General features: G+C 45.6%; 1 protein-coding gene across 1 annotated transcript in view; it reads right to left on the reverse strand.

Moving 5' to 3' along the window:
* Nucleotides 1-27343, reverse strand: part of XKR8 (XK related 8) — a 36137-nt gene that overhangs the window by 3573 nt on the left and 5221 nt on the right. The window contains exon 2 of the mRNA XM_088459960.1: nt 19685-19878. Within this exon, the coding sequence (XP_088316086.1) occupies nt 19685-19878 (194 nt within the window). The remainder of the gene's footprint in view (nt 1-19684; nt 19879-27343) is intronic.

Genomic DNA, 27343 nt, shown 5'->3' on the forward strand with positions numbered 1-27343 from the left:
TTGGGATGCATGCACTGTGGGACTCAGACACACGCCAGTCTTATAACATCGGCCATTTGCGTGTGACCTTTGTGTTCAATAGAGAAAAAAAGTTTTCTACTTCAGGGTATCCACAGGATACCTTGGGGGGGTATATGGCAGCAGACATTATCCACCTCAGAGTTAGTTTTCAGCCTCCCAGGATGCACTGGGGTCCCTCTCCTATACCCCGCCCCCGAGCCAAAGCATCTCAGTTTCGTAGGTGCCTGTCTCGGAGTCAGATCACCATATTCAGAGGGGGGCTGTTAACAGCCCCTGAAGTTATTTCAAGGCAGTTTTGCTGCACAAGATGAGCTGGACAGCATAGACAGTCATCATAGACGTCTATGCTGTTGCTCCTTCACCCCGCTGGACCAGAACGCCGTTACTGATCCGGGGATGCTGGTGGGTGTCTGGGGTCCCAGCTAGCAGTGACCCCGGAAGATTCCTGACTGTGGCCGGATTCACGGGGATTCAGGTAAGCGATGGGGTCCTGCGGAAGGTACCCGCCGATTCACAGTCATTGTCCTCAGGCATGGGGCTCCCTTGGAACAGGCTGCGCGTGGGACCAGGTACTGATCCTGCGCTTTCCACTAGACCACCAAAGAAAGTGGGCTGCAGCAGTGTGGAAATGCTCCAGCGTCCCAGGGGTTAATAGCATGCCAGGGGAGCGCGCCTTCCCTATCTCACACCTGGCGCCGCCCCCGCTGCACAGTGCCTTTCCACAGCGGTCTGAGTCAGCGCTCCTCCCCCGGGCCCGCCTCCTCTCAGCTCCTCGGCGGGCATTTTTAAGAAGTGACAAACGCTGCTGGAGTTTGATACAGGTGGCATCGCGGTACGGGTCCCCCGCATACCTCTCCTCCGATAAGGTCAGCGTATGCATCACTGTTTCCTACCAGGCTCTGGGTCTGCGTAGTTGATCATAGTGCTTGTAGTGCAGGTGATTTAATTCTGCATGTTATGCTAGTGATGTCTGACTGTACTTTCACTTCTGTCAGCCATTACACTATCCCTGTTCTTCTGCTAAAGCCCTTGCGGTACGTTGTTGCAGGGTGTTCATTACCGCACAGTAAGGATATTATTCTGTGTGGGTAGTCACATACATTCCGTTAACACTCATCACGTCTGGGAGTGAACGAGAATATCATCTTCAGCTAAAATGTACCACATGCAATGTACAGTTAGCGGAGGGAGATGGGAATGCAGAGGGATTATGTAGGGCATGCTTTATCACGCCCGATTTGTTACTGCACTGGTGCAGGAACCGCCCTGGGCTTGTTTTGCTAAGGCACTTACAACCCTTGTGGGCCAGTTGGCGTTTCCCCAGATGGGGTTATCGCAGCAGGCGGTAGTCTCATCATGCAGGGGTTCCCCGGGCAGTTGATGGTACCTCCAGTGTCTCCCGCTTTCGCCCCCCCAGGTCTCGCAGGAGCCTGTGTGGGTGAACTCATTGTCCAAACACTGTACAGCACCTGACGGACATTTTACAGGGGGAGTCACCATTGCGGCCTTCTAAACGGCCATTGTCTCAGACGGCTCAGTATGATGATGATGACATGACGTCTGACTGTGAGATTGACTTTTCAGACCAGGAGCCCCTTCGAGCAAAGGAGGCGGAGTCTAAAGTCTATATACCTGGCCTTATATGGGCAGTCCGTGCGGCCTCCCCCCCCCAATGGGCTGAATCCAAATACGCCTTCTTTAAGGATATTAAGGGAGACGCCACTGTATTTCCTCTATCTGGTCAGTTAGTGGATCATTTAGAGAAGGCGTGGGAAAATCCAGGTAAGCGGTTTCAGCCTCAAAGACTCTTGGCCTTTGCATACCCCTTTGAGGATAATTATTTTTCCAAATGGGAAACCCCTCCACAGGTAGATTCTCATGTGTCACGCCTAGTGAGGAGTGCAACATTGCCCATCCATGAAGGATGTTGCGGATCGCGAGGTGGAAATACGCCTAAAATCCATTTATTCCCTTGCTGGAAAGGCATCCAGACTGGCTATGGCCGTGTGCTGGGTGGCCAGAGCCATGGAGCACTGGGAAGATAACTTGGAGGCGTCTCTGGACTCTGACTCTTCAGCTGAGCAGGTAGAGTTAGTAGGCAATCTTAGAGACTCAGCCACGTATATTAATGAGGCAGCCTTAGATATAGGTCTCCTCACTTCCAGAATCTCCTCGGCAGCAGTAGCGGCTCACCGCTCCCTGTGGTTGCGCTCTTGGAAAGCGAATGCAGATTCCAAGAAGGGATTGGAATGCTTGCCTTTTAATGGACTGGTCCTGTTTGGCCCTGATCTGGACAAAAATTGTGGCCACACTGGCAGCAGCTAAATCTGCGTGTCTGCCATCGGCTGCAGTCCCATCAGGGTCTGGTGCTTTGTCCTTTCGGCCCTATAGGGCCCAGGGTAAGTCCAATATACAGTCCTTTCCAAGACAGTCAGGGGCCAAGAAATCTGCCAAGCCAAAGAAAGAGGCTTGGAGTACAAGACGTCCTACTCCCAAGTCGGACGATAAGCCTTCAGCCTGACGGGATGAGCCTCCCCTTGGGGGACCCCAGAGTGAACGGCCAACTTCTTCAGTTCGCCCAGTGCTGGTATCTGACTACCACGGACACTTGAGTAAGACAAGTGGTCTCTCGGGGGTACGCCCTCTCCTTCCGGCGAAGGCCTCCCAGCCGGTTTTCACCACAGGCCTTCAGTCAGATCAGGACAAGGCCTTGGAACTCCAGAAAGTGTTGCACTCTATGCTCCAGGCTGGAGTTATAGTGCCTGATCCGTTACCCCAGAGGGGAACGGAATATTACTCCAATCTCTTTCTGGTACAGAAACCCAATGGGTCTTACCGGACCATCCTCAACCTCAAGTCCCTCAACAAGTCCTTGAGGGTTCCTCTGTTCAGGATGGAGACCCGGCGTTCCATTATATTGGCAATGGAGCCTGGGGATTTTATGGTGTCGTTGGACATTCAGGATGCCTATCTGCATGTCCCTATTATCTTAGCACACCAGCAATTCCTCAGGTTTGCAGTGGTCAATCAACATTTCCAGTTCCAGGCACTGCCCTTTGGTCTGGCCACAGCGCCTTGAGTATTTACCAAAGTCATGGTGGCCCACCTGCGGATACAGGGGGTCCGCTTGTTTCCCTATCTGGACGACCTCCTGTTGTTAGCTGGGTCTCCAGAGATCCTTCAGTGCCATCTGCAACTGACAATATCTGTGTTGCAGAATCACGGCTGGTTGAAAAACTGGAAGAAGTCCTCCCTGGTTCCCTCACAGAGGATGCTCCATCTCGGAGCCCTGTTGGACTCCCAACAACAGGATCTTTGTGACGGAGGAAAAGAGCTCTGCTTTACAGGCAAAGGTACGCAGTTGCCTTCGGAGTCACAGAGTGTCTGTTCACTCGGCGATGAGATTACTGGGCTCCATGGTGTCTATGTTTGACATGGTGGAATATGCCCAGTGATATGATTCCACCTTCCCTGGAACAAGTGTGGACCTGTCACTGCTCCCCAGCCTCGGAGACTGGCGTCCGTTGTCAGAAGGACCCAGTTCACAACCCAAAAGGGGCGCCCCCTGTTGAGGTGAGAGCCGTCTGTAGCCACCAGGCCAGAGACAGACGCATCTTTATCCGATGGGGCAACCCATTCCATCTGAAGAGGATCAATTTCTGCAGAGGTCTGGAGTGAACTCCAGACCTCTGCAGAAGTTGATCCTTTCCAGATGCTCCGAGGCTGGGGAGCAGTGACAGGTCCACACTTGTTCCAGGGAAGGTGGACTTCAGCAGAATCTGCGCTTCCAATAAACATCTTGCAACCTCGAGCAGTTTTTCAGAGCTCTCCAGCAGGCAAGACATGTTCTCCACGGGAAACCCGTGCAGGTACAGTCGGACAACACCACCACAGTGGCTTACATAAACCGCCAAGGAGGAACCTGAAGCCAGGCGGCACAGACAGAGGTGTCCCGCATTCTGGCTTGGGCAGAGGGCAATCTCCCTGCCATCTTGGTAGTGTTCATACCAGGAGTCCTCAACTGGGAAGCAGATTTTCTCAGCCGTCAAGACGTGCATCCAGGAGAATGGTCTCTTCACCAGGTGGTGGTTCAACTCCTGGTGGACAAGTGGGGCCTTCCAGAGATTGACCTCATGGCCTCCCGACACAACAACAAGCTGCCTGTGTACGGGTCAAGAACAAGAGACACGGAGGCTCTTCTGGTAGATGCTCTGTCGGTCCGGTGGACCTTCCAGTTTGCGTACCTCTTCCCTCCGTTCTCCCTTCTTCCTCGAGTGATTCGAAAATTCAAGCAAGAAGGAGGCACGCTCCTGTTGATGGCTCCAGCGTGGCCCCAGACGTCACTGGTACTCAGATCTTTGGAGTCTCTCCATAGACACTCCAATGCTGTTGCCTCAACGTCAGGACCTGTTGTCTCAAGGTCCTTGCCTTTACCCGGTCGTCTGTCTTTTTGATGGAGTGGCTGTTGAGACAGCCCTATTAAGGTCCAGGAGTTTGTCCAGCTCTGTAGCACCATGCTCAGAGCTTGGATTGCTACTCTTCCGGATGTCCGCACCTTTTATGCAAGATGTACTTCGCATTCAGCCTCCCTTTGTTCCACCAGTGGCTCCTTGGGATTTGGCTGTAGTCCTGAGGGCTCTCCAAGGACTGCCTTTTGAACCTCTGGGCTTAGTGGATTTCAAATGGCTTACGGCTAAGACTGCGTTTCTTCTGGCAATTGCTTCGGCCAGAAGGGTGTCAAATTTGGGAGCTCTCTCATGTCGCCCTCCCTTTCTGATTTTTCATAGGGACAGGGCGGTGCTTCCTACTTAAGGTGGTATCTAGTTTCCACATTAATGAGGAAATTATAGTGCCGGCCTTTAATTCCCCAGACCTCTCAGCTGGTTAGGCCTCCTTGGATGTAGTACGTGCTCTAAGGATTTATGTTGACCGTACCAATTTATTTCGGAAGTCGGACTCTTTGTTTGTCCTCTATGGTTTGCGCAAGAAGGGTTGGCCTGCCACTAAGCAAACTTTGGCAGGGTGGATCTGCATGGCGATTTCTGAGGCTTACATTCATGAGGGCCTTCCTGTACCATCCACTGTGAAAGCTCATTCTACTCGGTTTGTGGGTCCTTCGTGGGCAGCTCGCCGTGGTGCCTCTGCTGTTCAGCTCTGCAAGGCAGCCACGTGGTCTTCTGTCCATACCTTTGTGAGGTATTATGCATTTGATACCTTCGCCTCTCAGGATGCTTCTTTCGGGCGGCGGAATCTCCTTTCTGCACAGAAGCGTCCCCACCCTTAAAGGATACTGCTTTGGGACATCCCCAAGGTATCCTGTGGATACCCTATGGACCCTGAAGTAGAAAATTATATAGTAAGAACTTACCCTTGTTATCTCTATTTCTACGAAGTCCCATAGGGTTCCACAGGACTCCCTCTCTGTCGCACCTGTACTGCAGATGGGATTTGTTCTAGTCAAGTGTAAAAATTCTAATCACCTATAGCGTATAGGGGGTAGATTTACAAAGTGACAAATTTGATTTGCATTTATTAGCGAAGCTTTCAATTTCAAGGTCAAACCCACCCAGATGCAGCCACCTCCACTTTGCAAATACAGACGTGGGCAAATTTGTTGGTACTCTTACAGCTCTTTGAAACAATGCTTCATTCCTCCTGAAAAGTGATGAAATTAAAAGCTATTGTCTTATGTATACCTGCATGTCTTTGCTATGTCATAGAATACAGCAGAGAGACTGAAATGAGAAGTTATTGCTTATTCTCTAAAGATATTCTAAAATGGACAGATTTGTTGGAACCCATTATAAAATACAATAAATAGGATTATAGTGATATTTCAAACTAATTGCTTTCTTGAAGTAACATCACACATCTTCAATTTTCTAATCCGGCATTCAACCTATTTAAATGGAAAAAAGTAGTCACGCTGCTCAGGGGTGGAGCCTGTGCTCCAGATGCCTGACTCTGGCCAGTGTGCCGGAGATCAGCTGTCCAAGGGAGCTGTCCCTTGGGTCACCGGTAGCACGAGACAGTTTCTGTTTGGCTTGTCCCATGCTCCCCTTAGTGGCACCACTGCCCTAGTCTCTCACGAGACTCGCCGATATCTGCGGCCCGCAGGCTATTACATACATATACCCCTACTGTGAGAAACATGGAAGATTCTCAGTTATGTTTTGGGGCTGCTTTCCTGCATATGGTATGGGGTACCTAAATCTGTGCTAGGCAATCTGATGCACGGAGATGTCAGGTAAGGCGGTTCCTCTCTTATGGGGGAATCGAGCAGTGCAGTCCTTCCTTCTGGTGTCAGATACGCACCAGAAGCGGCTGCAGTCAGGGCCCGGGATTGTCTGCGTCTGCCGGGGATCGGCTGCAGACACTTCTGCTGCCACGAGGCCAGCGTACCCGGCTGGTTAACGTAGCTTAGGGGAGGTAGGCGCTCCCCCGGCAGCTCCGACCAAGACGCAGTCCCTACGAAGGGTTTTGTGCATTAAATTGCTCCACCTACCTTCCACGTGTATACAAGACACACGAGTGCACTGCTGTAGCTGTTGGTGTCAGGAGGGCTTGGGTCAATCTCAGTGTATACCACTCCTGTGGTTAAGGTATACAGGGCTCTATATCCTACTATTCCTGGTGTTTGTGTAGTTGATTTAGAGTCCATTGTAATTCTATTACATATGCATTATATGTGGCTGTTTGCTAGCTGCTATTGACAATGTCTTTTATTTCTGTCTGTCAATTCTAACTATCACTATTTTCTTCTTCGGGATCCACAGGGATACCATGGGAATATTATGGCTGGCAGAGGCACCAAACAGTTAAAGCTTTGGCTCCCATAATGCACTGGCTCCTCCTCCATTTATACCCCGCCCCTAGCCATAGGACTTCAGTTTGATGTTTGGTGCAGCAGGATTCAGACGCACTTTTGTAACGGGACTGCTCAGGCAGTCCTAAGGTTTTTATTTTTATTTTTGAATTGGCAGTACCAAGCGTCTGTACTCCATCAACCTCCGCCGCGCCGCAACATCAGTGATTGTGCTGGTGATTTTGGCGGGTAGTGGCTTAGCTAAGCTAGCATCGAGGCTGCGACCTGGACTGCACCGGATGCTCAGAGATGTCAGGTAAGGAGACTCCTCGCTTACGGTGAATCGCACGAGGCAGTTCTTCTGGTGTCAGAGACTCACCAGAAGCCGCTGCTGTAAAGACCAGGGATCTCAATGCCTAGCCTGCTAGCGAGATCATACAGATTTATCGCCTCAACCATTCCAACCTTATGATGCTGCATTACTTTGTGAAGGCTCAGCTTGAGCCAGATACTGTACGGTCACATGCCATATCAAGCCTGCACAAGCTGCTGTGTGCTCTGAATTTTTTCGCACCTGGCTCCTTTCGTACAAATTCTGGGAGAGTGTTAGGTATTTCTCAGTCTACCTTTAGCAGGCACCTGTCACAAGTTATGGCTGCACTGACTCCCTCTGCAACACCTACATCTGCTTTCCCAGGCAGGAGACACAGTGGCATGAAGTTAAGGTAGCTTTCTATAGTCTCTCAGGCATGCATAATGTCCTGGGAGCTATAGATTGCACACACATTGGGCTGAGACCACAAAGGAATACTGCACACCTCTACATTATGCATATTCTTTGAATGTGAAGATGGACTGTGATGCAAAAGTAAAAATCATGAGAGTTGTAAATGGCTATCCTGCTTCGTGTCACGATGCTTACATCCTTAATAATTTGTCCCTCACTGCAATGTTGAAGGCGGGACAAATGCCAGATAGATGGTTGCTGGGTAAGTCACCTGTATATTTTAAGTAACCAGCTAATTGCGCTCAATACACTACCATTCAAAAGTTTGGGGTCACTTAGAAATGTTCTTATTTTTGCACCGTTTTTTTTCAATGAAGATAACATTAATCAGAAATACACTCTATACATTGTTAATGTGGTAAATGACTATACTAGCGGCAAACGTCTGGTTTTTAAAGGAATATCTACATAGGTGTATAGAGGCCCATTTCCAGCAACCATCACTCCAGTGTTCTAATGGTACATTGTCTTTGCCAAGCGTGTTAGAAGACTAATGGATGACCCTTGAAAACCCTTGTGCAATTATGTTAGCACAGCTGAAAACTGGTTTGCTTTTTAGAGAAGCTATAAAACTGGCCTTCCTTTGATCTAGTTGAGTATCTGGAGCATCACATTTGTGGGTTCGATTATACTTTCCAAATGGCCAGAAAAAGAGAACTTTCATGTGAAACTCGACAGTCTATTATTCTTAGAAATGAAGGCTATTCCATGCGAGAAATTGCCAAGAAACTGAACATTTCCTACAACGGTGTGTACTACTGCCTTCAGAGAACAGCACAACCAGGCTCTAACCTGAGCACAAACAGGCTCTAACCTGAGTAGAAAGAGAAGTGGGAGGCCCCGGTGCACAACTGTGCAAGAAGAGAAGTACATTAGAGTCTCTAGTTTGAGAAATAGACACCTCACAAGTCCTCAACTGGCAGCTTTATTAAATGGTACCCGCAAAACGCCAGTGTCAACGTCTACAGTGAAGAGGCGACTCCGGGATGCTGGCCTTCTAGGCAGAGTGGCAAAGAAAAAAAGCCATATCTGAGACTGGCCAATAAAAGGAAAAGATTAATATGGGCAAAAGAATACAGACATTGGACAGAGATTGTAAGAAAGTGTTTATGGTCAGATGAATTGAAGTTTGAGGTGTTTGGATCACACAGAAGAACATCTGTGAGACGCAGAACAAGTGAAAAGATGCTGGAAGAGTGCCTGATGCCATCTGTCAAGCATAGTGGAGGTAATGTGATGGTCTGGGGCTGTTTTGGTGCTGGTAAAGTGGGAGATTTGTACAAGGTAAAAGGGATTTTGAATAAGGAAGGCTATCACTCCATTTTGCAACGCCATGCCATACCCTGTGGACAGCGCTTGATTGGAGCCAATTTCCTCCTCCAACAGGACAATGACCCAAAGCACACCTCCAAATTATGCAAGAACTATTTAGGGAAAAAGCAGGCAGCTGGTATTCTGTCTGTAATGCAGTGGCCAGCGCAGTCACCAGATCTCAACCCCATTGAGCTTTTGTGGGAGCAGCTTGACCGTATGGTACGCAAGAAGTGCCCATCAAGCCAATCCAAGTTCAGATTACCTCAGCAAAGTAACAGCTAGAATGCCAAAGGTCTGCAATGCTGTAATTGCTGCAAAAGGAGCATTCTTTGATGAAAGCAAAGTTTGAAGGACAAAATTATTATTTAAAATAAAAATCATTATTTCTAATCTCGCCAATGTTTTGACTATATGTTCTATTCATTTTGCAACTCATTTGATAAATAAGTCAGTTTTCATGTAAAACACAAAATTGTCTGGGTGACCCCAAACTTTTGAACGGTAGTGTATGTGTTAAATTTGTGGGTTTTTCTTGTTTTGCCAGGTTGTGACTCTTCCACATATTCAGATTCCTGGCCCCCTGCCTCCTCCTAAACACATTCAGCCTTCCCTCTCCTTTACAGAAGGACTTCTCACAACCACAGCCATCTCCTCTCTTGCCCTACTCCTACCAGCCTCCATAACAAAGTTTCCAAACTAATACTCAACCTAGACTAAAACTCTTTTCACTCTAATTTGAATACCCCTCTCTCTGCTGTAAAAACTATGCTTCAGCCACAAAACTCCCTTTGCAAGTGTGTCTGCCAGGGTTTTAAATAAACATTTTTTACTATTTATATTGCTTGTGGTATATTTGGACCAATAGTAAAACTTGAGGAAGTCTGGAATTCGATTTTGATTTTGAAAGGGACATTCAAAAACGTACAAGAAACCACTAGTTGAAAACGATCATCTAATACCATTTCGATTTCAAAATCAAATCTTTATAAATGTGGGATTTTGACAGTGAAAAACGAATGTCAATTTGAGTCGATTTAAATTGCCCATAAAATCTAAAGCAAAAAAAAAACAGGATTTTGGTACTTACCGATAAATCCCTTTCTCCGATTCCACAGGGGACACTGGAGTTCAAGACAGTGGGGTATAGACGGTGGTAGAGTAGAGCCTGGCACCTTAAATAATTTAGAAGTGTGACTGGCTCCTCCCCCTCTATGCCCCATCAGCCCCAGTTTAAGAACTGAGCCCGAGAAGAGACGGAGGACAACAGGAAAACGAGGAGAAGGAGAAGACCACAGAATGGAACAAGACCGACTGAAGGAGAACAGAGGAAACCACTGCAGGGAATCATGCAGTCACACAACCATAGAAGGAACGAAACAACTGGCAGGTATGCAGCGCTGGGCGGGCGTCCAGTGTCCCCTGTGGAATCGGAGAAAGGGATTTATCGGTAAGTACCAAAATCCTGTTTTCTCCTTCATCCACTAGGGGACACTGGAGTTCAAGACAGTGGGGACGTCCCAAAGCCAACCTCCTGGGTGGGAAGCGCTGAGAACATGCCAACCGAACAGGGACCGCCAAGAACCAGAGGTTCAACGGAAAGGCAAGAGCTGAGGATCAAATGTCGTGAGCCAGGAGACAATCAGAACTCCCTGCGGAACAGACACAGAAATACCACAACTTACAGCATAAATAGAATGGAATAAGCGGCTAGCTAGAAAACACCCTCAGGTGAGAAGCATCCTAACGCTGTAAGCTCAGCTGAAAACAGACCAAGCCGGACTGTTGGGAGCAGAGAACTCCAACCCGAATCCATATGAGAAGGGCAGTAACCCGAGAACAAAACTCGAGAAAACCGTACCAGATTCAGAAACAGAAAGCTGCAACAGTCGCAGATAGCAGAATACCAGCACTGTTGGACATTGTCATAAAGATACAAGTATAACGATACCAATCTACAGAAACAGAGCTGATCCTGTCCACAGACTCCTAACAGAGTATGCAGAGAGGTAAAAGACAAGGCCGAACAGTCACCATGAACCATTCTGGAAGTCTAACTACTACAAAGTTGTAAACCAGCGGAAGGGAGAGACCATAGAAGTCTCCAACGAGTGGAGATCACACTGGGAATGAGGCCGAGGCAGCTTTGAGAGGATTGAGATTACAATACCTGTCAGAGGGTCAGACAGCAGAACAACCCATTCTGAAAACAGAGTAGAAAACAGCGACTGAACACCTGCAGTCGAAAAGCAAATCACAGCCACAAACTTCAAAACAACAGACAACTTCCAACATGATGGAAGTGCGTAGGCAGTACCAACCGCTGGCCTGAACATAGGGTGAACAACCAGGATACCCTAGTAGTTATAGAGCACGGATGCAACAGCCACGCAGGAAGCTACCAATATAGGGAAGCATTCCATACCACAAGGCTAGAGCACTAGGACAACCCTGAAGGTACCAGTCAGGTACCCGTCAATGTGATGAAAACATCCACAGAGACTGAACAGGAAATCTACCAGGCCCCCTGCGTAGGACATATTGACTGTCACACTTTAATGTAAAGATGTGCACTAGACCCTCAAAGCGCTTCAGTCCATAATCCTAACAGATCTAGTAGAAGAGTGTCACTAATCTCAATGTTGAAACTATGCACCAGGGAAGCTCTAAAGTGTAGAGCCAACTGATTAAAAAAGCAGATGGCTGCTAGGACCGCAGCTAGGGTGCATAAGGGAGAAAGCGGCTATGCAATGACAGGTTGAGCATTAGTGGGGTAAGCCCGCTTACCTGTGAGCGGCCAAAAGCCCTCTGGACGCTATGTAGAATGTCACTGACCTCTTTCATCTCACAGCAACCTGCCCCGTCAGGTATAGGGAATAGCTTCAGTGGACCCAATGCTCTACAGCACGGACTTCAGTCTGGAGATGTTGCAGTAGAAAACACTGTATAAACTAGCAAAATGTTAGTGGAGGCAGGAAGGTCGTTCAACAGGACTCTATACCTGAGCTTGTTATATTAGGGATGTGTATCCATATAGACATTATACCTATACCACAAAACGGTCTACTAGTTTAAGTATCAGTACATTAACACTTATAATGGAGAAGTGTGTATTACGCCCATCAATCTAATAAAACCCAGGCCTGACCCTGCCTATATCGGCGGGGGCCCTAGGCCTTCATGTAATTTAACAAATGAATCCCTGATTACAGAATAGAACCTGGATTCTCTATGTACAGATAGAATGTACCTAGGGGCCCTTTAGAGACTCATGTTATTGAGATATGTGACAAGACAATAATATGGAGTACCGGAATCTATACTGAGAAGGGTACCTGTACATAGACAGAGTGCATTAGTTATCCCGAGAAAGGAAGGGACATATCTGTAGTGATAACCAATAGGGTTAAAAACCAGGTTTTGCCAATTATTAGAAAATATGCATACAAGTAATGGGAATATATCAGTATATATACACCCGTACATATAGATAAACATAGTTGCATAAGAAGGCCACCTCTTTGAAAGAAAGAGTAGTGCCAACATAGCAAGTTAACTTGTCAGACTCCGGCATCGGGAGATCAGCATGCTATATTTATATATGTCCTGCTATATCCTGCATTCTCAGTGTCTTATAAGTTTGCTACCAAGTGCAAAGTTAAAATAATCATAGATCACCCTAAAGGGGGGCGCCATAGATAGGGACTAACAAGAAGGAACTATAACCCCAGAAGGATGGAAGTACATATCTTTATATACAAGAAGGCCCCAGTCATGTATAGGGTTCATAATATAAGCAATGTCTATCACTATGTAAGCTGCAGAACATGACTCTAGTCTACAGAGCCACCATTTAATATTGCGTGTAGCCATCAGCCTGCTACGGTGTAATGGGCAGGATATTTTATCAGTGTGCTGTCCCAGACTGGTATGGAACCTGGGACCCTTCTGTTACTGGAGTGCTCGCCTTAATCAGTTGAGCTATATATGTGTGCAGAAGAGTAACAATCCACAAACTTAAGGGATTACTGTCCCCAAAAAGTGAGCTGTATTCTAACAGAGCCTTCCCAACATATTAAAAGGGAGACCTGTCCCTTGGGAAAAACCACAGCGCAATCCCCCAATCTAAACAGGGGATAAAGGCCTGCTGTTGTTATTAACACAGCTAAAGAAGTGGCCGTCCCGGCCTCTAATGCTGGGCCACAGGGATGGTAAGCCCAATATGGGATTCTCGTTCCTGAGAATGGATGATTCGGGAGGACCTGACCCAAGGCCTGCCCCCTCAGCCAACGCTGGGTTGAGACCCAACCCAATGGAGAGTTCTCCTCACCCACAGATATCGTTTCAATATTTTTGTATATGTGCTGCCAAAGCGTGCACTGGAACATTGTCAACCTTGCGCAGTGTGCTAATTAACCTCTCTGGAATAAGGCTTGTCCATAGACCACCCGATTAGCAGAGTAGAAAAAAAAAATTATATATATATATATATATATATATATATATATATACACACACATACACACACATATATACATACATCCCTATATGGGATTACATATACATCTACATACACACATACACACACAACACGTACATTGTAGGCGCCGGGACACGGGGAGCGATCTGCAGAAGTGACAGATGACTCTTACACTGCGCTAGGGTAAAGTTATACCGCGCTGTGTGCGCAAAATGTCCATGCTAGCCTGGAAGAGTCCCGGCTAACATAAGCTGTCCCCTCAACAGAACCGCATAAAGCGGAGTCATAGTGCACCTGCTAAGCGCAAGGTTGAGGGAGGGGCAGCAAAAGGCTAGACATATCCATCAGAGCAGCAGGTGTTAGGGCAATGAGCTATACTGCTGTGGAGGGCGCCGAAGCGGCTTAAACACAAGAGCCCCGAAGTAGCTAGCGCCGGAGCTTATACATTAAAGCACCGCCTCAGCAGACTAACAGCTACACTGTTATAAAACACACACAAGCACAGGGAGAATATACAAACTCCACACAGGGCCATAGTGGGAAATAAACCCATGACCTCAGTGCTGTGAGGCGGCAATGCTAACCATTACACAGTCTGTGCTGCCCTGTTAAATATATACAGGCTGCCTCAGTGCGACTGGCGCTGTACCTACAGTGAGAGCTCCAGCGCTTTTCGTAAGTGATAGCGCAGTCAGCCGTCTGTCACTTACCTGACCTACAGTTAACGGAGCTTCAATACACATCTCCCCCTTGTGGGGGGAGGGGCAGGAGACCCGGACTCAGCCGGCGGCGGGACCCTTTTCTTCCCCGAGCAGGAGTGAGTCAGTGCTGTGCTACACAACAGACCCTCTTAATAAAAGGGGGAGTTGTTTATATTGTAAGCTGTCCCCTCTCCTTAAGAGGGAAGCGCGCTCCCTTGCCGGCGCTGGTCCGCGCTGCATACTCTTAAAAGAACACCTCTCCTGCTAAGCAGGAGAGGAGAGCCTCAGCTGATGTCCACTGCTCCAGTGAAATGACTCAGCGCTGTGCTTGCCGGCTATTACTGCTGCGGAGCAATAAGGGTGAGAACCCTTACAAATGGCGCCGCTGTTGCAGGACGCGCCATAAGTGTTTGTTTAGGGCGGGTCTCGACGCCGGGTCCGTGCGCTGATTAAGACAGCGGGACTTAGTAGCCACAGCAGCCCGCCATGTGTGAGGAGGGCAAGCGCGATCGGCGCTGCTAACGAGCTCTCCTATGCAGCAGCGCCGACAGCCGCGTGGTGCCCACAGCGCGGCAGTGAGGAGGAAGCCCGACTAAAATAGGCGCCGCTAGATTGCATGACGCGCCTCCAGCAGCCCCAGCGACGACCGGGGCTGTAATTTGCGCCCTCGCTGGTGACCCCCTTGACCTGGTATCCGAAGTCGGGGAGAGGGTGGTGCGGGGGCAGGGGAAAGTCGGGCCCTCCTAACAGTGACAGTGTCACTGAGCCCAGCTATACTTCCACTGCTCCTGCTAATCAGGAGCAGTGGTCATACTTACAGCTGTTGCGGCCGGGAAGCTGGGCTGAGGGGGCGGAGAGGAACCCGGACACATGCCGGTGTCAGCAGTGGCGGTCTTCTCGGGGTCCGATGACTCCTTTGTGTGTGCCCCCTCCTCAGGGTCACCGGACACAGGCTGCAGTAGCCGTGTGGTGCCCTTCCCGGCGGCTCCCACGTAGCAGGCAGACTGCCACAGCAAGCAGCCTGCCTGTCCTCAGCTGTAACTGTTATAAAAATTAAAAAATATGAAAAAGGCTGGAGACAGCCTGATGTGCGACCGGCTCTCTCGGGCACATTCTAAAAACTGGGGCTGATGGGGCATAGAGGGGGAGGAGCCAGTCACACTTCTAAATTATTTAAGGTGCCAGGCTCTACTCTACCACCGTCTATACCCCACTGTCTTGAACTCCAGTGTCCCCTAGTGGATGAAGGAGAAAACAAACAAAAAAACCCGAACTTTAGTAAATATACCTCCTGATCTGTACAGCTATGGAAAGAGATGCCGGGTGGGGGCCTTTACAATAATATAATCTTGACCTATACAGAAGACCCAGCAACAAACACGCGGTCGCTGAAATGCAAAGAGCGGATGCAGACAGTCCACTCTTCACTGATCACCGGCAACTGCATGTCCTTTTATACTGGGGGAAGGATCTGCTTTACTCTGCCCGGCACTGTGACACTACCATTAAGTTGCGAACGTTTCTATATGAAATGTCAGTACAGCTTTTAGGGGAGTTTTGCCAGACGGACTGCCCGAGAAATAAAGCGTAGGGACAACAATGAGCTGGACCATGCACTCTGGAGGAGGCAGTGCAGTGTTCCCAAGATTAACGAGAATGTCCACATGAATATTTGTACTGGTTATCATGACTGCAGTTGCACATAAGTTATATTTTGTAACATCCTTGGATGTTACCAATACCATACAGTTCACATAGTTACATCCAAAAAGAATTATTTAAAGTTAATAAATACATATACAAGGTCTGTGAAATAATGACTGTAAAGCTGTTATTGTGCACTGCAGTTCATTCCAATATAGTTCATGTATCTTTTTGGGGAATTTATAATGTGTGTGGGCATGCTATTGTGGTTCATTATATATGTATATAGACACTAACATTTATGATATGTAATGCTTCTTTCTTTGGTGAGGATGTGCCTCAGTGTATGGGATGCATATACACTATAGAAGGGGCGGAGTAATATAGATGGGAGTGATTTGGCTATGGTCAGGTAAAGCAGGTCCGGATTAGAGAGCGGGATATAAGAGCCGTCAGCAGCAGCTGACCGTTAGTCTGGTGTTCCCTTCCTTAGGTGCCCACCCACCTGTGTCCCAGGCGGCCAAACCGGTATAGGCTACTGGACGCAGGGCTTTGGAGCCAGAGAGGAAGCCTTTCACAGCGGAAGCTGTGAGAGCCACGGCGGCTATTAGAGGAGGAAGGTGCCTGGCTGACAGGAGGCAGGCATCATCAGCAGAGCATCGGTGCAGGCTGAGGTGGCCAGGGTCCCAGCAGCAGTGGTGGTGGCAGAGCCGGTGGTGGTGGCATCCAGCATCGGGAGTCAGCGGTATTTAAGGCACGCTGTCAGGGGGTCTCCAGCAGCGTTAAGCATAAGGGACACGGTGGCGCTGATCTAGGAAGCAGCGGTGGGTGACTTATAGGGGCAGCTCAGTACTACCCTACCTGACCAGACAGTCTGCCCATTGGCTGAAAACAGAGGTCGTGTGCAGAATAGACCAGCCGGAGACTGGCTAACAGGCAGAGACAGCCTGTGTATCTATGAGTTGGGTGAAGCTCCGCATGCAGTGAGTAAAACCCTTTCCACACTGCACCCAGTTAGCCGTCAGCTGCAGGAGCAATAGGGGAGCCAGTAACAGAAGTTTTGAGCCAGCAATAGAACCTTTTAAAATAGACCTGACTAGGAAAACTGTTGGGGAGAAGAAAGCGGTCAGTGAGTACAAAGAACTGTACTTAATATTACGCCCTTTGCTATTGTACAAGCTGGGGGAGAGATTTATATACCCAGTACTGTTGCAGCTTTACCTTACAACCATTTCATCTCATTTCAAATTCAATTAGATGTTATGAAGCAACAAGCACAGGTTAAGGAACTAATTTTAAACTGTTACTATACAACACCTTGTCACAGTCTGGGAGTATCTTATTTATTGGGCAAGTGATTCCATAGAAGCCTATTCTAGTAGTGGAGACTCTATAAGTACCTTTACATAAGAAAGGCGGAAAACATCAGGGAGAGCCTCAGACAGTTTGGCAGCTTCTATTTTAGAGTGTAGTTCAACAAGGTGTCAGACTTGGGGTAATATTAAGTATCCCAAGTGGCCATGAGGAAAAATAACTACATGTAGAGTATAAAGGTATACCTTTTATTGGAGGTTTCAGAGACTTTACAATAGGAGCCAGTAGCTGTTAGTAGAAGGTGCCGTTGCTGGACTTTCAGAACTATAAATGCAGGTACTGGTAGATAGATATATCTGATAAATTAGATGTTATTCCAATGTTCAGTTAATATATAAACGTCATATGTACAGAGCTATGAATTATAAAGTTGAATTTGTGCAAACATATTACAACTATCTTACTAAAATATAAGAACTTTTTAAACAGTATTTTGTGTATCACTTTACTGGAGGAGCAGTGGAGGAAAGAAGTACAGGATTATTCTGGTAAAATGTATATTCATTGTGTGAATCGATGTTTCATTACACACTTATGATTCAACACTTAAACTAGGGTATTTCCAAGTAGGCCCAAACTACTTACTGATACTTGGGTGGGGGTACTGATCTAAAAGGACGTTCACCACTTAGCGGGAGGTAAAAGGTGGGTACATTAGACAACATGGTAATTGGTAACCAAGAGTCCCTTTATAGAGAAAGGGTGGTTACAAATTGATTAATATATCTAGATAGATATATACTGTATAGATAGAATTATCCTTAAAGCTGTATAGAGAAGGCATTGCGAGGCAATCGAGATACAGATGTGTCCACATACATCTAGCCTCCTTGCTCGTTAAACAGACCTTCTAGACGTGCATGTGAAATGCTACATTACAGTGTCACAGATGCATGTGGACACATCTGTATCCAACTCAAGCTCATTTCCATTTCAGAACCTGGGGCAAGTTATTCACAGTATGTGTTAGTCTGGCAAACTACTTAAAAGCTGATCTTTGCGAGCTTCTATACCAGTGATAGGCAACCTGCTACATTTTAATTGCCACAAATGCCCTCTAACATTCAAGAAGATTGCACATTACTTTTAATCTCAGTAATAAGTTAATACAATACATTGGATTAAAGAAAGGGACAAGCAGGCCTTTTATTGTAACATAAAAAAGCTCAAACAAATCTGACAATTCTAGTACAATTCTGGGTGAGCACATTTTCTACCAGCTTTTGAATATCATGTGTAAAGGTGCATATCCACTAGCAGATAGTGGAACGACAGTACGATTACAACATTGTAATCGTACAGTCATTCCTCATCCCCTGTAGTGCCTACACTGAATGATATATCGTTCAGTACAGGCACCCTCTCTCATCCCCGAACATGTCCAATCGGTCGTTATCAGCAGATTGACCGGCATGTTAATGCGATGATTGATGTTGAAAACGACCAGCGATGCTCTGGTCGTTTTCGGCATTTTCATGCCCGATTTGTGAACGATTAATGAGAGATTGAACGATAACGATCTCGTTATGGTTCAATCGCTCATTTTAATGGCCTAGTGGATACGCGGCTTAAGGGTGACACAGACACCACACAATTCTGTGGAGCAAATATAAAGAAAACATTGCAGTAACTTGGTGTATAATAGGACATATATCCTGATCTTGCTGTACTGAAGCAATCAGGAATCCCTCAGCTATTTCTGGTAGAGGAAGGAGGAAGACATCTGCTGCTGATGCTCTCTGACCTTCCTGCACAGTGTGGAGGAAGTCCCATGATGAGTCCTATTCTTTGATTTATGATCTACTAATCTTCATCCATTGCTCTAGCTGTTAAACAATAGGACCTACAAAGCTTGTGGGATAGTAAGAAAGTAAGAAGTAGAGAAGTACAAATAGGTAAAAGCAGGATGGAGCTGGAGGCCACAAATGGCCTATCACTGGTATACAGTATACACTCATTAAGTACTCACACATACTGAATCTCCCCATATTTCAAATGGTCCAAGAGGGACATTTATGGTCTGTATAACATTTTTCCCCATGTTCAGTGACTTCCAGATACAGTAAGATCTACAGAAAATCATAACATAAAGATATTATGCTGAAAAACAAACAATCAAACAAGGGACCTGTGGTATCCAGTAAGCAGGTGTATACATCAGACACAAGAGGGGGGGGTATTGGGGCACAGCAGGGCTGCATTTTACTTGTGCCTCTACTGTAGTGTAGTTTTCACCAAAGCATTAAAGTGGACCTGTGACCATGCAGTTAACATATTGCCTTCAATATCCTGCTTTTCCTGTATTCTATTGTTTCATGCTCTGTGTAAAACACAAGATTCATAATTAGAGAAACTGTATGGCTGTGTTCATTAGATATATAGAACTGCGGTGTGTAATCACATGCTACTCAAGAGAACACTGATTTACAGGGAGCTCCACAACCTACATAAATGACAAGTACAAGCTGTAACAATAGGCACTGTATCCTGCTTGAGTGAGCGAACAGAAAAAAAGAGAAAACTAAATAGGAAATTAATTATTTTGTGCAGTGTGTACTCACATTGAAAGGTGTGTATCATTTCTTGCTGAATGATTATATACAACACTAGAATTAGCTGAGGTGTGTTCTCCAGAAAGGTCTCTACAAGTCGCATCATGCTGATATCATGAGTCAGGAAATACGCATAGTTCTGATACTGGCTGGACTCCGGGTGTCTGTATGCTGCTATACCCACTTCTAGTGAATGTATACACCTATGAAGAAATGCAAGATTGCTATTATTACAAATAAACATTTCTTACATGATACAGGTATTGGGGAGGGATGGAGGTATATCAATGTTTCAAATTTTTCCCTGAAACTAATCTCTTATGAGAGGTGTAATTTTCATAAACTATCGCAAATATAAAAGGTTATGTGCATCTGTTTCCTAGAATGGAATCGGTATGTAATGCCGGCTGTCGGAATGCCTCCTGTCAAAATACAGACAGCCGCATCCCGATATTGGTATCCTGACAGGGGTCCCCCTAACCCTCCCCGTTAGTGCCTAAACCTAAGTCTCCCCCCTTTGAGCCTAAACTTAACCCTCCCACTTTAGTGCCTAACCCTAACTCCACCCCCCTCCCAGTGGTGCCTAACCCTAACCTCCCCCTCAAAACCCAACGCTAACCTATGCTATCTAAACCTAACCCTCCCCTCAGCTAACAGCTAAGGGCACCCCGGACTTACCTCGTTTCGGGCAGGCATCCTTCTGGATTCCACCGTTGGGATTAAGATAGGCGTCAGTATTTCGACACCTAACTTAAGTCCCTTGTCGGGCTTTCCCCGTTTTGATTTATATCGGCGGCGTCGCGGCTGCCGATCTCATAACTATATCCCCCTAGAAGGAACGAGAGGTATGAATGTTGGTTAAAACAAACCGTACAAATCACAGATCCTAAGGGCGGTATTCAACTGTTTTTGAGGTCCGGATCTCCCGTCTAAAGTGACGGGAGATCGCGGGCCACTATTCAATTGTTCCTGCTTTTCATACTGATCGTGCCCAAAGTGGTTGCGTAAATCAGCTACCCCCCCACCAAAGTGCTGGGTGCTATCGCGAAAAGTGCCGTTTGGGAGCCTAAACAGGTCACTTTTCGCCCATTTCAGCTCACAACCCCTGGGGCTGCAAGCTGAAATGGAGCGCTGGCAGCTGATCACACCCGACAGGAGCAACAATTGAATAGCTCCGTCGGGCGCGAAGGGGGCTGGAAACAATTGAATTCCGTCCTAATTGTTTTCAGCTTGATGAATGAGTGGAAATGTAGGCCTTTTCTGTAACTGCTCACCCCACTAGTCCATACTTTCCAACGCTCCGATTGTCAGGGAGACTCCCTGAAATATCAGCAATTTCCCTGTCTCCCTGAAAAGCCTAGCAATTTCCCTGATTGCACCTTACCCTCATTATGAAGCTGTTCTATAAAAAAAAAAATGGAGTTATTTACATTCAAATGGGATCATTAGTATCATTTCCCTGCATTGGTTACAAGGCACAATGATCCCTATGAAATATAAATAGAAAGGAAAGTTTTCATAGAATCCTTCGAATACTAAAGTCCAAACAGCATTTATTGCTTTGTAACACTTTGCCACATATTTTCAAATGGATATTTATCTGTGAACCAATTTGTTTCCACTATAGCAGTCTCACAGATGAGCCAGCAAGCTTGTTAATAATGGCTGAATGGTGTGTGGATTCAATCCGTGAACACTGGCGTCCCAGGAGTTCACTAGTCAGCTTGTATATCTGCCGACAGGATGTATATTACCTCAGTCTTTTAGTATGGAATATTCCGCACCTATATTTTTTTAAGTTTTTATTTTATTGTTTTTATTTTATTTTTGAAAGTTTTCTGTGTTTTTTCACATACACATATATTTATTAAGAAGTCGCACTAGGCGTGACTAGATACCATTTAGTATTATAAATGTTGTATGTACAAATGTTATGTTTTGTGATGTTTTCTAATTAAATATCTATTTGTTAAATTCAAACAAGCCTTTTTGTCTACATAATAGAGAGCAATATTGAATATTTAATAAAATGTTATATATATTGAAAACTGTACATCCAGCGCAGTAATATTTTTAATTATCTGTTTAGAAGCATATTCTTGGGTCCTAATTAGGCCGCTATTACTTGCAGCAAATGTATAGTGTAACCTTAATTTAGCGCCAGGTGTTGCAGTTATTAACTGCTTATTTTGTTTTGGTTTACAATGATCCCTATGGCTACATGAATTTTCTGAAAAGTATCAGTGTTTTTTCATCAACAAGTAGATTTTACTAACTGCTTTGGGGCTCATTTACATTTGGATGTAAGTCAGGTTTATGACACACCTCTCAGATGTAGCAGTACACGTCCACTTTACCACCACGCTTTCACAGTCTCCCTGAAATGCTTTTTGAAAAGTAGGCAAGTTCATTTTTAAATCATTCAGTTTCAAAAGAATAACTTACAGCTATATTCTACTAACAGGTGTGATCCCTACCGTCCTTTCTTTGTCCTCCAAAATTAATTAAAGCCCTTGTCCAAAATCTAAACCTAACCCTTAACACTACTCATTTACCATTGACAATACATTAGAGAAAAACCAATTTAAAAAAATATTGAAAGTCCTGTTTCAGATTAGTATCATAGCATGTTTCTTCTCAGCATATACTTAACAGTATGGGGCCTGATTCAGAGTTCCACGAAGTCTGTCGCAATACATATTTGGAAATAAATGCAGATCCTTGCCTGAGAAGTATAGGAACGCACGTCACTTAAATTTCAAGAATCTCTGTTGCAAATGCACAGACCCTGAAAGTGGGCGTCTCAGCGCTCCTACACTCCATCGCTCCTCGAGCACAAATGGAAGGCTGAGATTAGCATTTGAATATTCCCGCAACCGCTATTGCAAGAGCGGCTGTGAACGCGGCTGCATTACCAATCATCTCTGAATCAGTGTTCATTGCTGTCAATGGCCCTAAAGTCACATTGCTTTGCTATAGATACTATTCACCTTCTAGAAAGCTGAGCATCTAATGAACACTCTAGGTCACAGGTTCTCAAACTCGATCCTCAGGACCCCAAACAGTACATGTTTTCTCACAGAATTGCAAGAGAAATAATTCGCCCCACCTGTTGATCTTATAAAATGTCAGTGAGCAATGAATACACCTGTGCACCTGCTGGTTAACCTGGAAAACATGACCTGTGTGGGGTACCGAGGACAGAGTTTGAGAACCACTGCTCTAGGTCGTACTCCCAGCTGTAACATTACATCAGTAGCATAAACATTTAACAAACAGCCATATTTCTCCTAATGACACTACAATATTATACCCCTTTTACACCGGAGCTAAAACCCAGGTTATTGCAAGGTTAACCCGGGCAGCTCCTTGGTGTAAAAGGGGTGAGGGTTGGATTGCTGGGTCGAGTGATCCGGCAATCCAACCCAGGTAAATAGCAGGGTTTAACATGGGAGTAACCCATGAAACCCTGCTGTGTGTACGGCGCACTCCAGGTCTTGATTACCTGCAGTGCGCCACAAGCCGCCCGATTGGTCCGGCTTCAGTGGCGCTTGGAGATGACGTCATCTCCAAGCGTCCACTTTCACGCCGGAAAAGCCGGGTCTATGCAGACCCCACTGCGGTGTGAGTGGCGCCGACTCGGGAATATCCCGAGTCAGCGCCGGCTAAATTCCGGATCTGATCCGGATAGGAACCCTGTTCCAACTCCGGGTCAGACCCGGAATTTTGGTGGAAAAGGGGTATTAGTAACCCATTACATCAATAAATACCCTCTTCACATACATTATCCCCTATATTATTAGCATATTCTGATATTACAGTAATAAACCCCATCCCCCTCAACATTACAGAAATCAGCACTCAGCCTCTCCACATTCCAGCAATACTCCCAACCCTTACAATACCATTTAGCATTTCCACATTACAACTATCAGTTATACTGCCTACACAATACAGCAGTACCACACAGCTCTTCCGCATTACTGACTAATCTAATAAGCACATATAAAAGAATCCCGATTTTCTATTGAATCACTGCAAAAAGGTTCACTATAGAAGATCACATATGAATTACTGAGCACTATTATGTATGCACTTTTGTGACACCCCGTACCCCTTTTTCCAACTTCTTTATTTTGTGCTACGTCGCTGTATAGATTATGTTGTTAATATACAAAAATTCAATCAAATAAAAAAAAAAAAAAAAAGAGACCATGCTACAGTGAAGAGCTATAACATGATGGATATAAAGATGTGTCCTCACTCGTCTTTGCTGCCGTCAAGCCTGCCGTGAGACTCTGCTAGCGCCAGGCATCTTTTTTGCTGAGAAGGCATCTAAAAGCCCCCACACACCTACCGACAGATCCTGCTTTGAGATCGGAAATGGCGACCCACTGCTATCGATATTCCGCGATCCATTCGGAGTATCTGTGAAATTCTACATGTTCATTTCACTGATTTACTAATCACGATTTTATTCTGAACATGATCGGCAAATCAGTGAAATCCAACATCCCTGAGATGCCGGGTTGCAGGATCGCAACATTGAAGCAATCCTTCGCTAGTGTATGGGCCCCTTAGGTCTCAATGGGATGCAACTACGACACACTAGGAGACTGATGATTCATTTGATATGTGACACTTGGATATCGTATATCTGTGTGTGCAACTGAGTCTCTCAATCAGCATACGAAGTGCAATGATGCACCGGCCGCAGTTTTTTCCACGTTAAGTTCTGTTTAGACTTGGTTGCACACATTTTGACGGCTCATTCTTACCAGGCATATTGCGCTGCATGGCGTATTGAGGACAAATCTGTACTTGTGTAAATACTAAGTTATTTTTAAGTATGTTATCAAAGCAGCAACTCCATGAAAAAAAATAGGTATGTTCATTATTTTTATTTTTAAGTATACATTACTGTGGTAATTTTTCTCTTAGTTTGTGTCATCAGACTACTATTAATAATTATTCAGACTTTATTTTGTTTAATGGACTACAATAGCTGCCACAGTCACATGATGTAATTCACAGAGAAGCTTAGGACAATCTCTCACTCCTTTTCCCCTCCCTGCCTTCACATGACATGCTGACAAGGGGTCAACCTGCTACACTGACAGAGGATCTGACTCACAACACAAGCCATGCAAAGAGCTGTGACCCTTTGACAGCTAATAGGGTTGTCTTCCATAGAAGACTTGAAAAAGAGGTAATGGTATGTCCTTTTTTATCTTTAAATAGTACTAATGTACAATTGCTGCATTAAGGTCAGTAATATTGAGTATTGATGATATTAGTAATAACAGTGATGAGTAATTCATATTAATGTCAGATGCTTACTTAAGTGTGGGTTGTTAGACGTGGAGATGTTGCCCATAGCAACCAGATTCTAGCTATTATCTTCTAGAAGGTGCTAAATAAATGTTAAGTAGAATCTGATTGGTTGCTATGGGCAACATCTCCACTTCTAAAAACCTGCACTTTAGTATTTAGTATTAGGGGGGTATCCAAATAGCCGCCGTAATTTACCGCGGCTAATTACCTTTCCCGGGGCTATCCAATTAGCTCCGAAGTCGGCTCGACGCCAGCACTTATCGGGGGGGGGGTTTCAGGACCTGGTGTGTCTTGAAAAATAATCCACGATAAGTGCTGTTTTTTCACACACACACAAAAAAAAAGGCGAAAACACATAAGTCCGCGAGCTTATCGTGGCTCCTATGTGTTTTCTGAAGAACTATCCTATTATTTAGACCGAAATAATAGGATAGGGTGAAAAAAAAAACATCCCTGCTTTTCGCGGATATCAATTAGCGCCCGAACTATGTTCGGGCCTAATTGGATACCGCTCTTAGTGTTTACTCTAGGTGCTCATCAATGAGGAGGGCATATTTCAAATTTGAATGACAAAATTTTAGGCGTGAAGTGTCACTACAGTACAACAACAGTAGCAATACGTAAATCAGGTATACAATTTTGCTTTTCAATATTTAAATATGCCTCCTCACTGATCAGCACCCTGCAACTAGTAAACACTAGATATTGGTTTACATAGAGATCATCAATTCATCCTTTGCCAGTTATGTGGGTCTGCTGTGAAGTCCTGTGTAAAAAACAAAAAAAAAAATTCTGAGATTGTAAATACTGCTCCCCAAATAAAAGTTATCTGCCTCTTTTCACGGCAGGTCAAGTATAACCATCTCCTTAATGAATAGCTTTTGACTAGTGGCTTGGAGGAACAGCTTTGGGAATAATGTAATTTAATGTTCAACAACTTATATAGTGAGTGATGCTGTCCAGGGATCTATAGATACATTGGGGTAAATGTAATAGCCTGTGAACTGCAGGCATTAGCAAGTTCTGTGGGAGACTGCCCAATGTTTTAAAGTAGTAGTCATTTAGGGGGTGATTCAATTCAGCGGGAGTTGAATAGTGCTGGGAGGGAGCTATTCAATTCACTGCAATATTTACTCCGTCGGAAGCAGTTAAATAAGAGAATGCCGGTTCTCACAACTTAACCTGAGTGTTTAGTCGTGAGAACCTGCATTCTACGATTAAAGTGGCTCTCATAAGACTGTTAGCACCATGCTAAGCTGGAAAACAGCCACGCAGCCAGCACTTTAGTCAGCTGACTCCTTGCACCCTCAGGAGGGTGTGGGAAGACATCATTAGTAGGACTAAACAGCACAGAGATTTGAATAGCTCCGGGAGCTCCCTCACGATGCTATTCAATTCCCACTGAATTGAATTGCCCCCTTAAAAAGCAAAACCCTGCAGATTTTGCCTGTTAAATTACTGCTACTTTATAACGTCGGGCAGTCTTGCACAGAACTCTCCGATGCCTGCAGTCCGCAGGCTATTACATTAACCCCCTGCCTCTGATGCTGGATTCCCGCAGTCTGTCCCTAGGTAAGAGGTATGCCTCATACAGAGGTGTTTTACATCTCTTATGATTCTGTGCAGTATATAAAACAATTGCCAGCACCTGTCAACTTTGCTCATTGTAATTCTCTCTAGTGTGATAAGGAGTCCAGCAGGTACGTCACCAGGTAGAGGAAAGGGAGAGTCGGATCAGCCTAGGAGCCGTATTCAATTTGAGCGTTAAGTTAACACGGCCTGGACTTAACGCCGACTTCGCCTGTTTTGTAGGCATCAAAGTATCGCGCGCGTGCACGTTTTAGCCCTATTCAATTTGAAAGTACGCGTAAACGGCACCCGGCGAAACTGTAACAAGCGGAAAGTACTGTCAGTTTTGGGGTAATCAGCCTGTCACCCCCCAAATTATGCTCTGACATGGGAGTTCACTATGGTACCCCCCAATTTGGCTTGCTGAAGGTATTTGGTGTTTTTAAATGGGCTCAATAGCTGCTAAATAGCGTTTTTTTTATACCTGATGCAGAATAGTATTTAGGAGTATTTTTTCCAGAAAATAACTTATCCCAGCAAATTTAGGGTACTTGAAAATGGGGGTCAGTATATTTAAAGGCTGCTAAAGTGAAGTTGAAAAATCATGAAAAATCCACCTGCCGCAAACGCCTGTAATCAGAAAAACACTTGGGGCATACTTGGGGACCCTCCCAGAGTCAAGTTCGCTAGTTTTTAACTTTGTACCCCAACTTTTTCGTTTCGCCCCCTTTTTCGAAGTCAATTTTTGGGGTGTCCTTAAGTTTT

The sequence above is a fragment of the Taudactylus pleione genome, unplaced genomic scaffold (genome assembly GCF_031769625.1).
Source record: "Taudactylus pleione unplaced genomic scaffold, aTauple2 ptg000959l, whole genome shotgun sequence".
Lineage (NCBI taxonomy): Eukaryota > Metazoa > Chordata > Amphibia > Anura > Myobatrachidae > Taudactylus > Taudactylus pleione.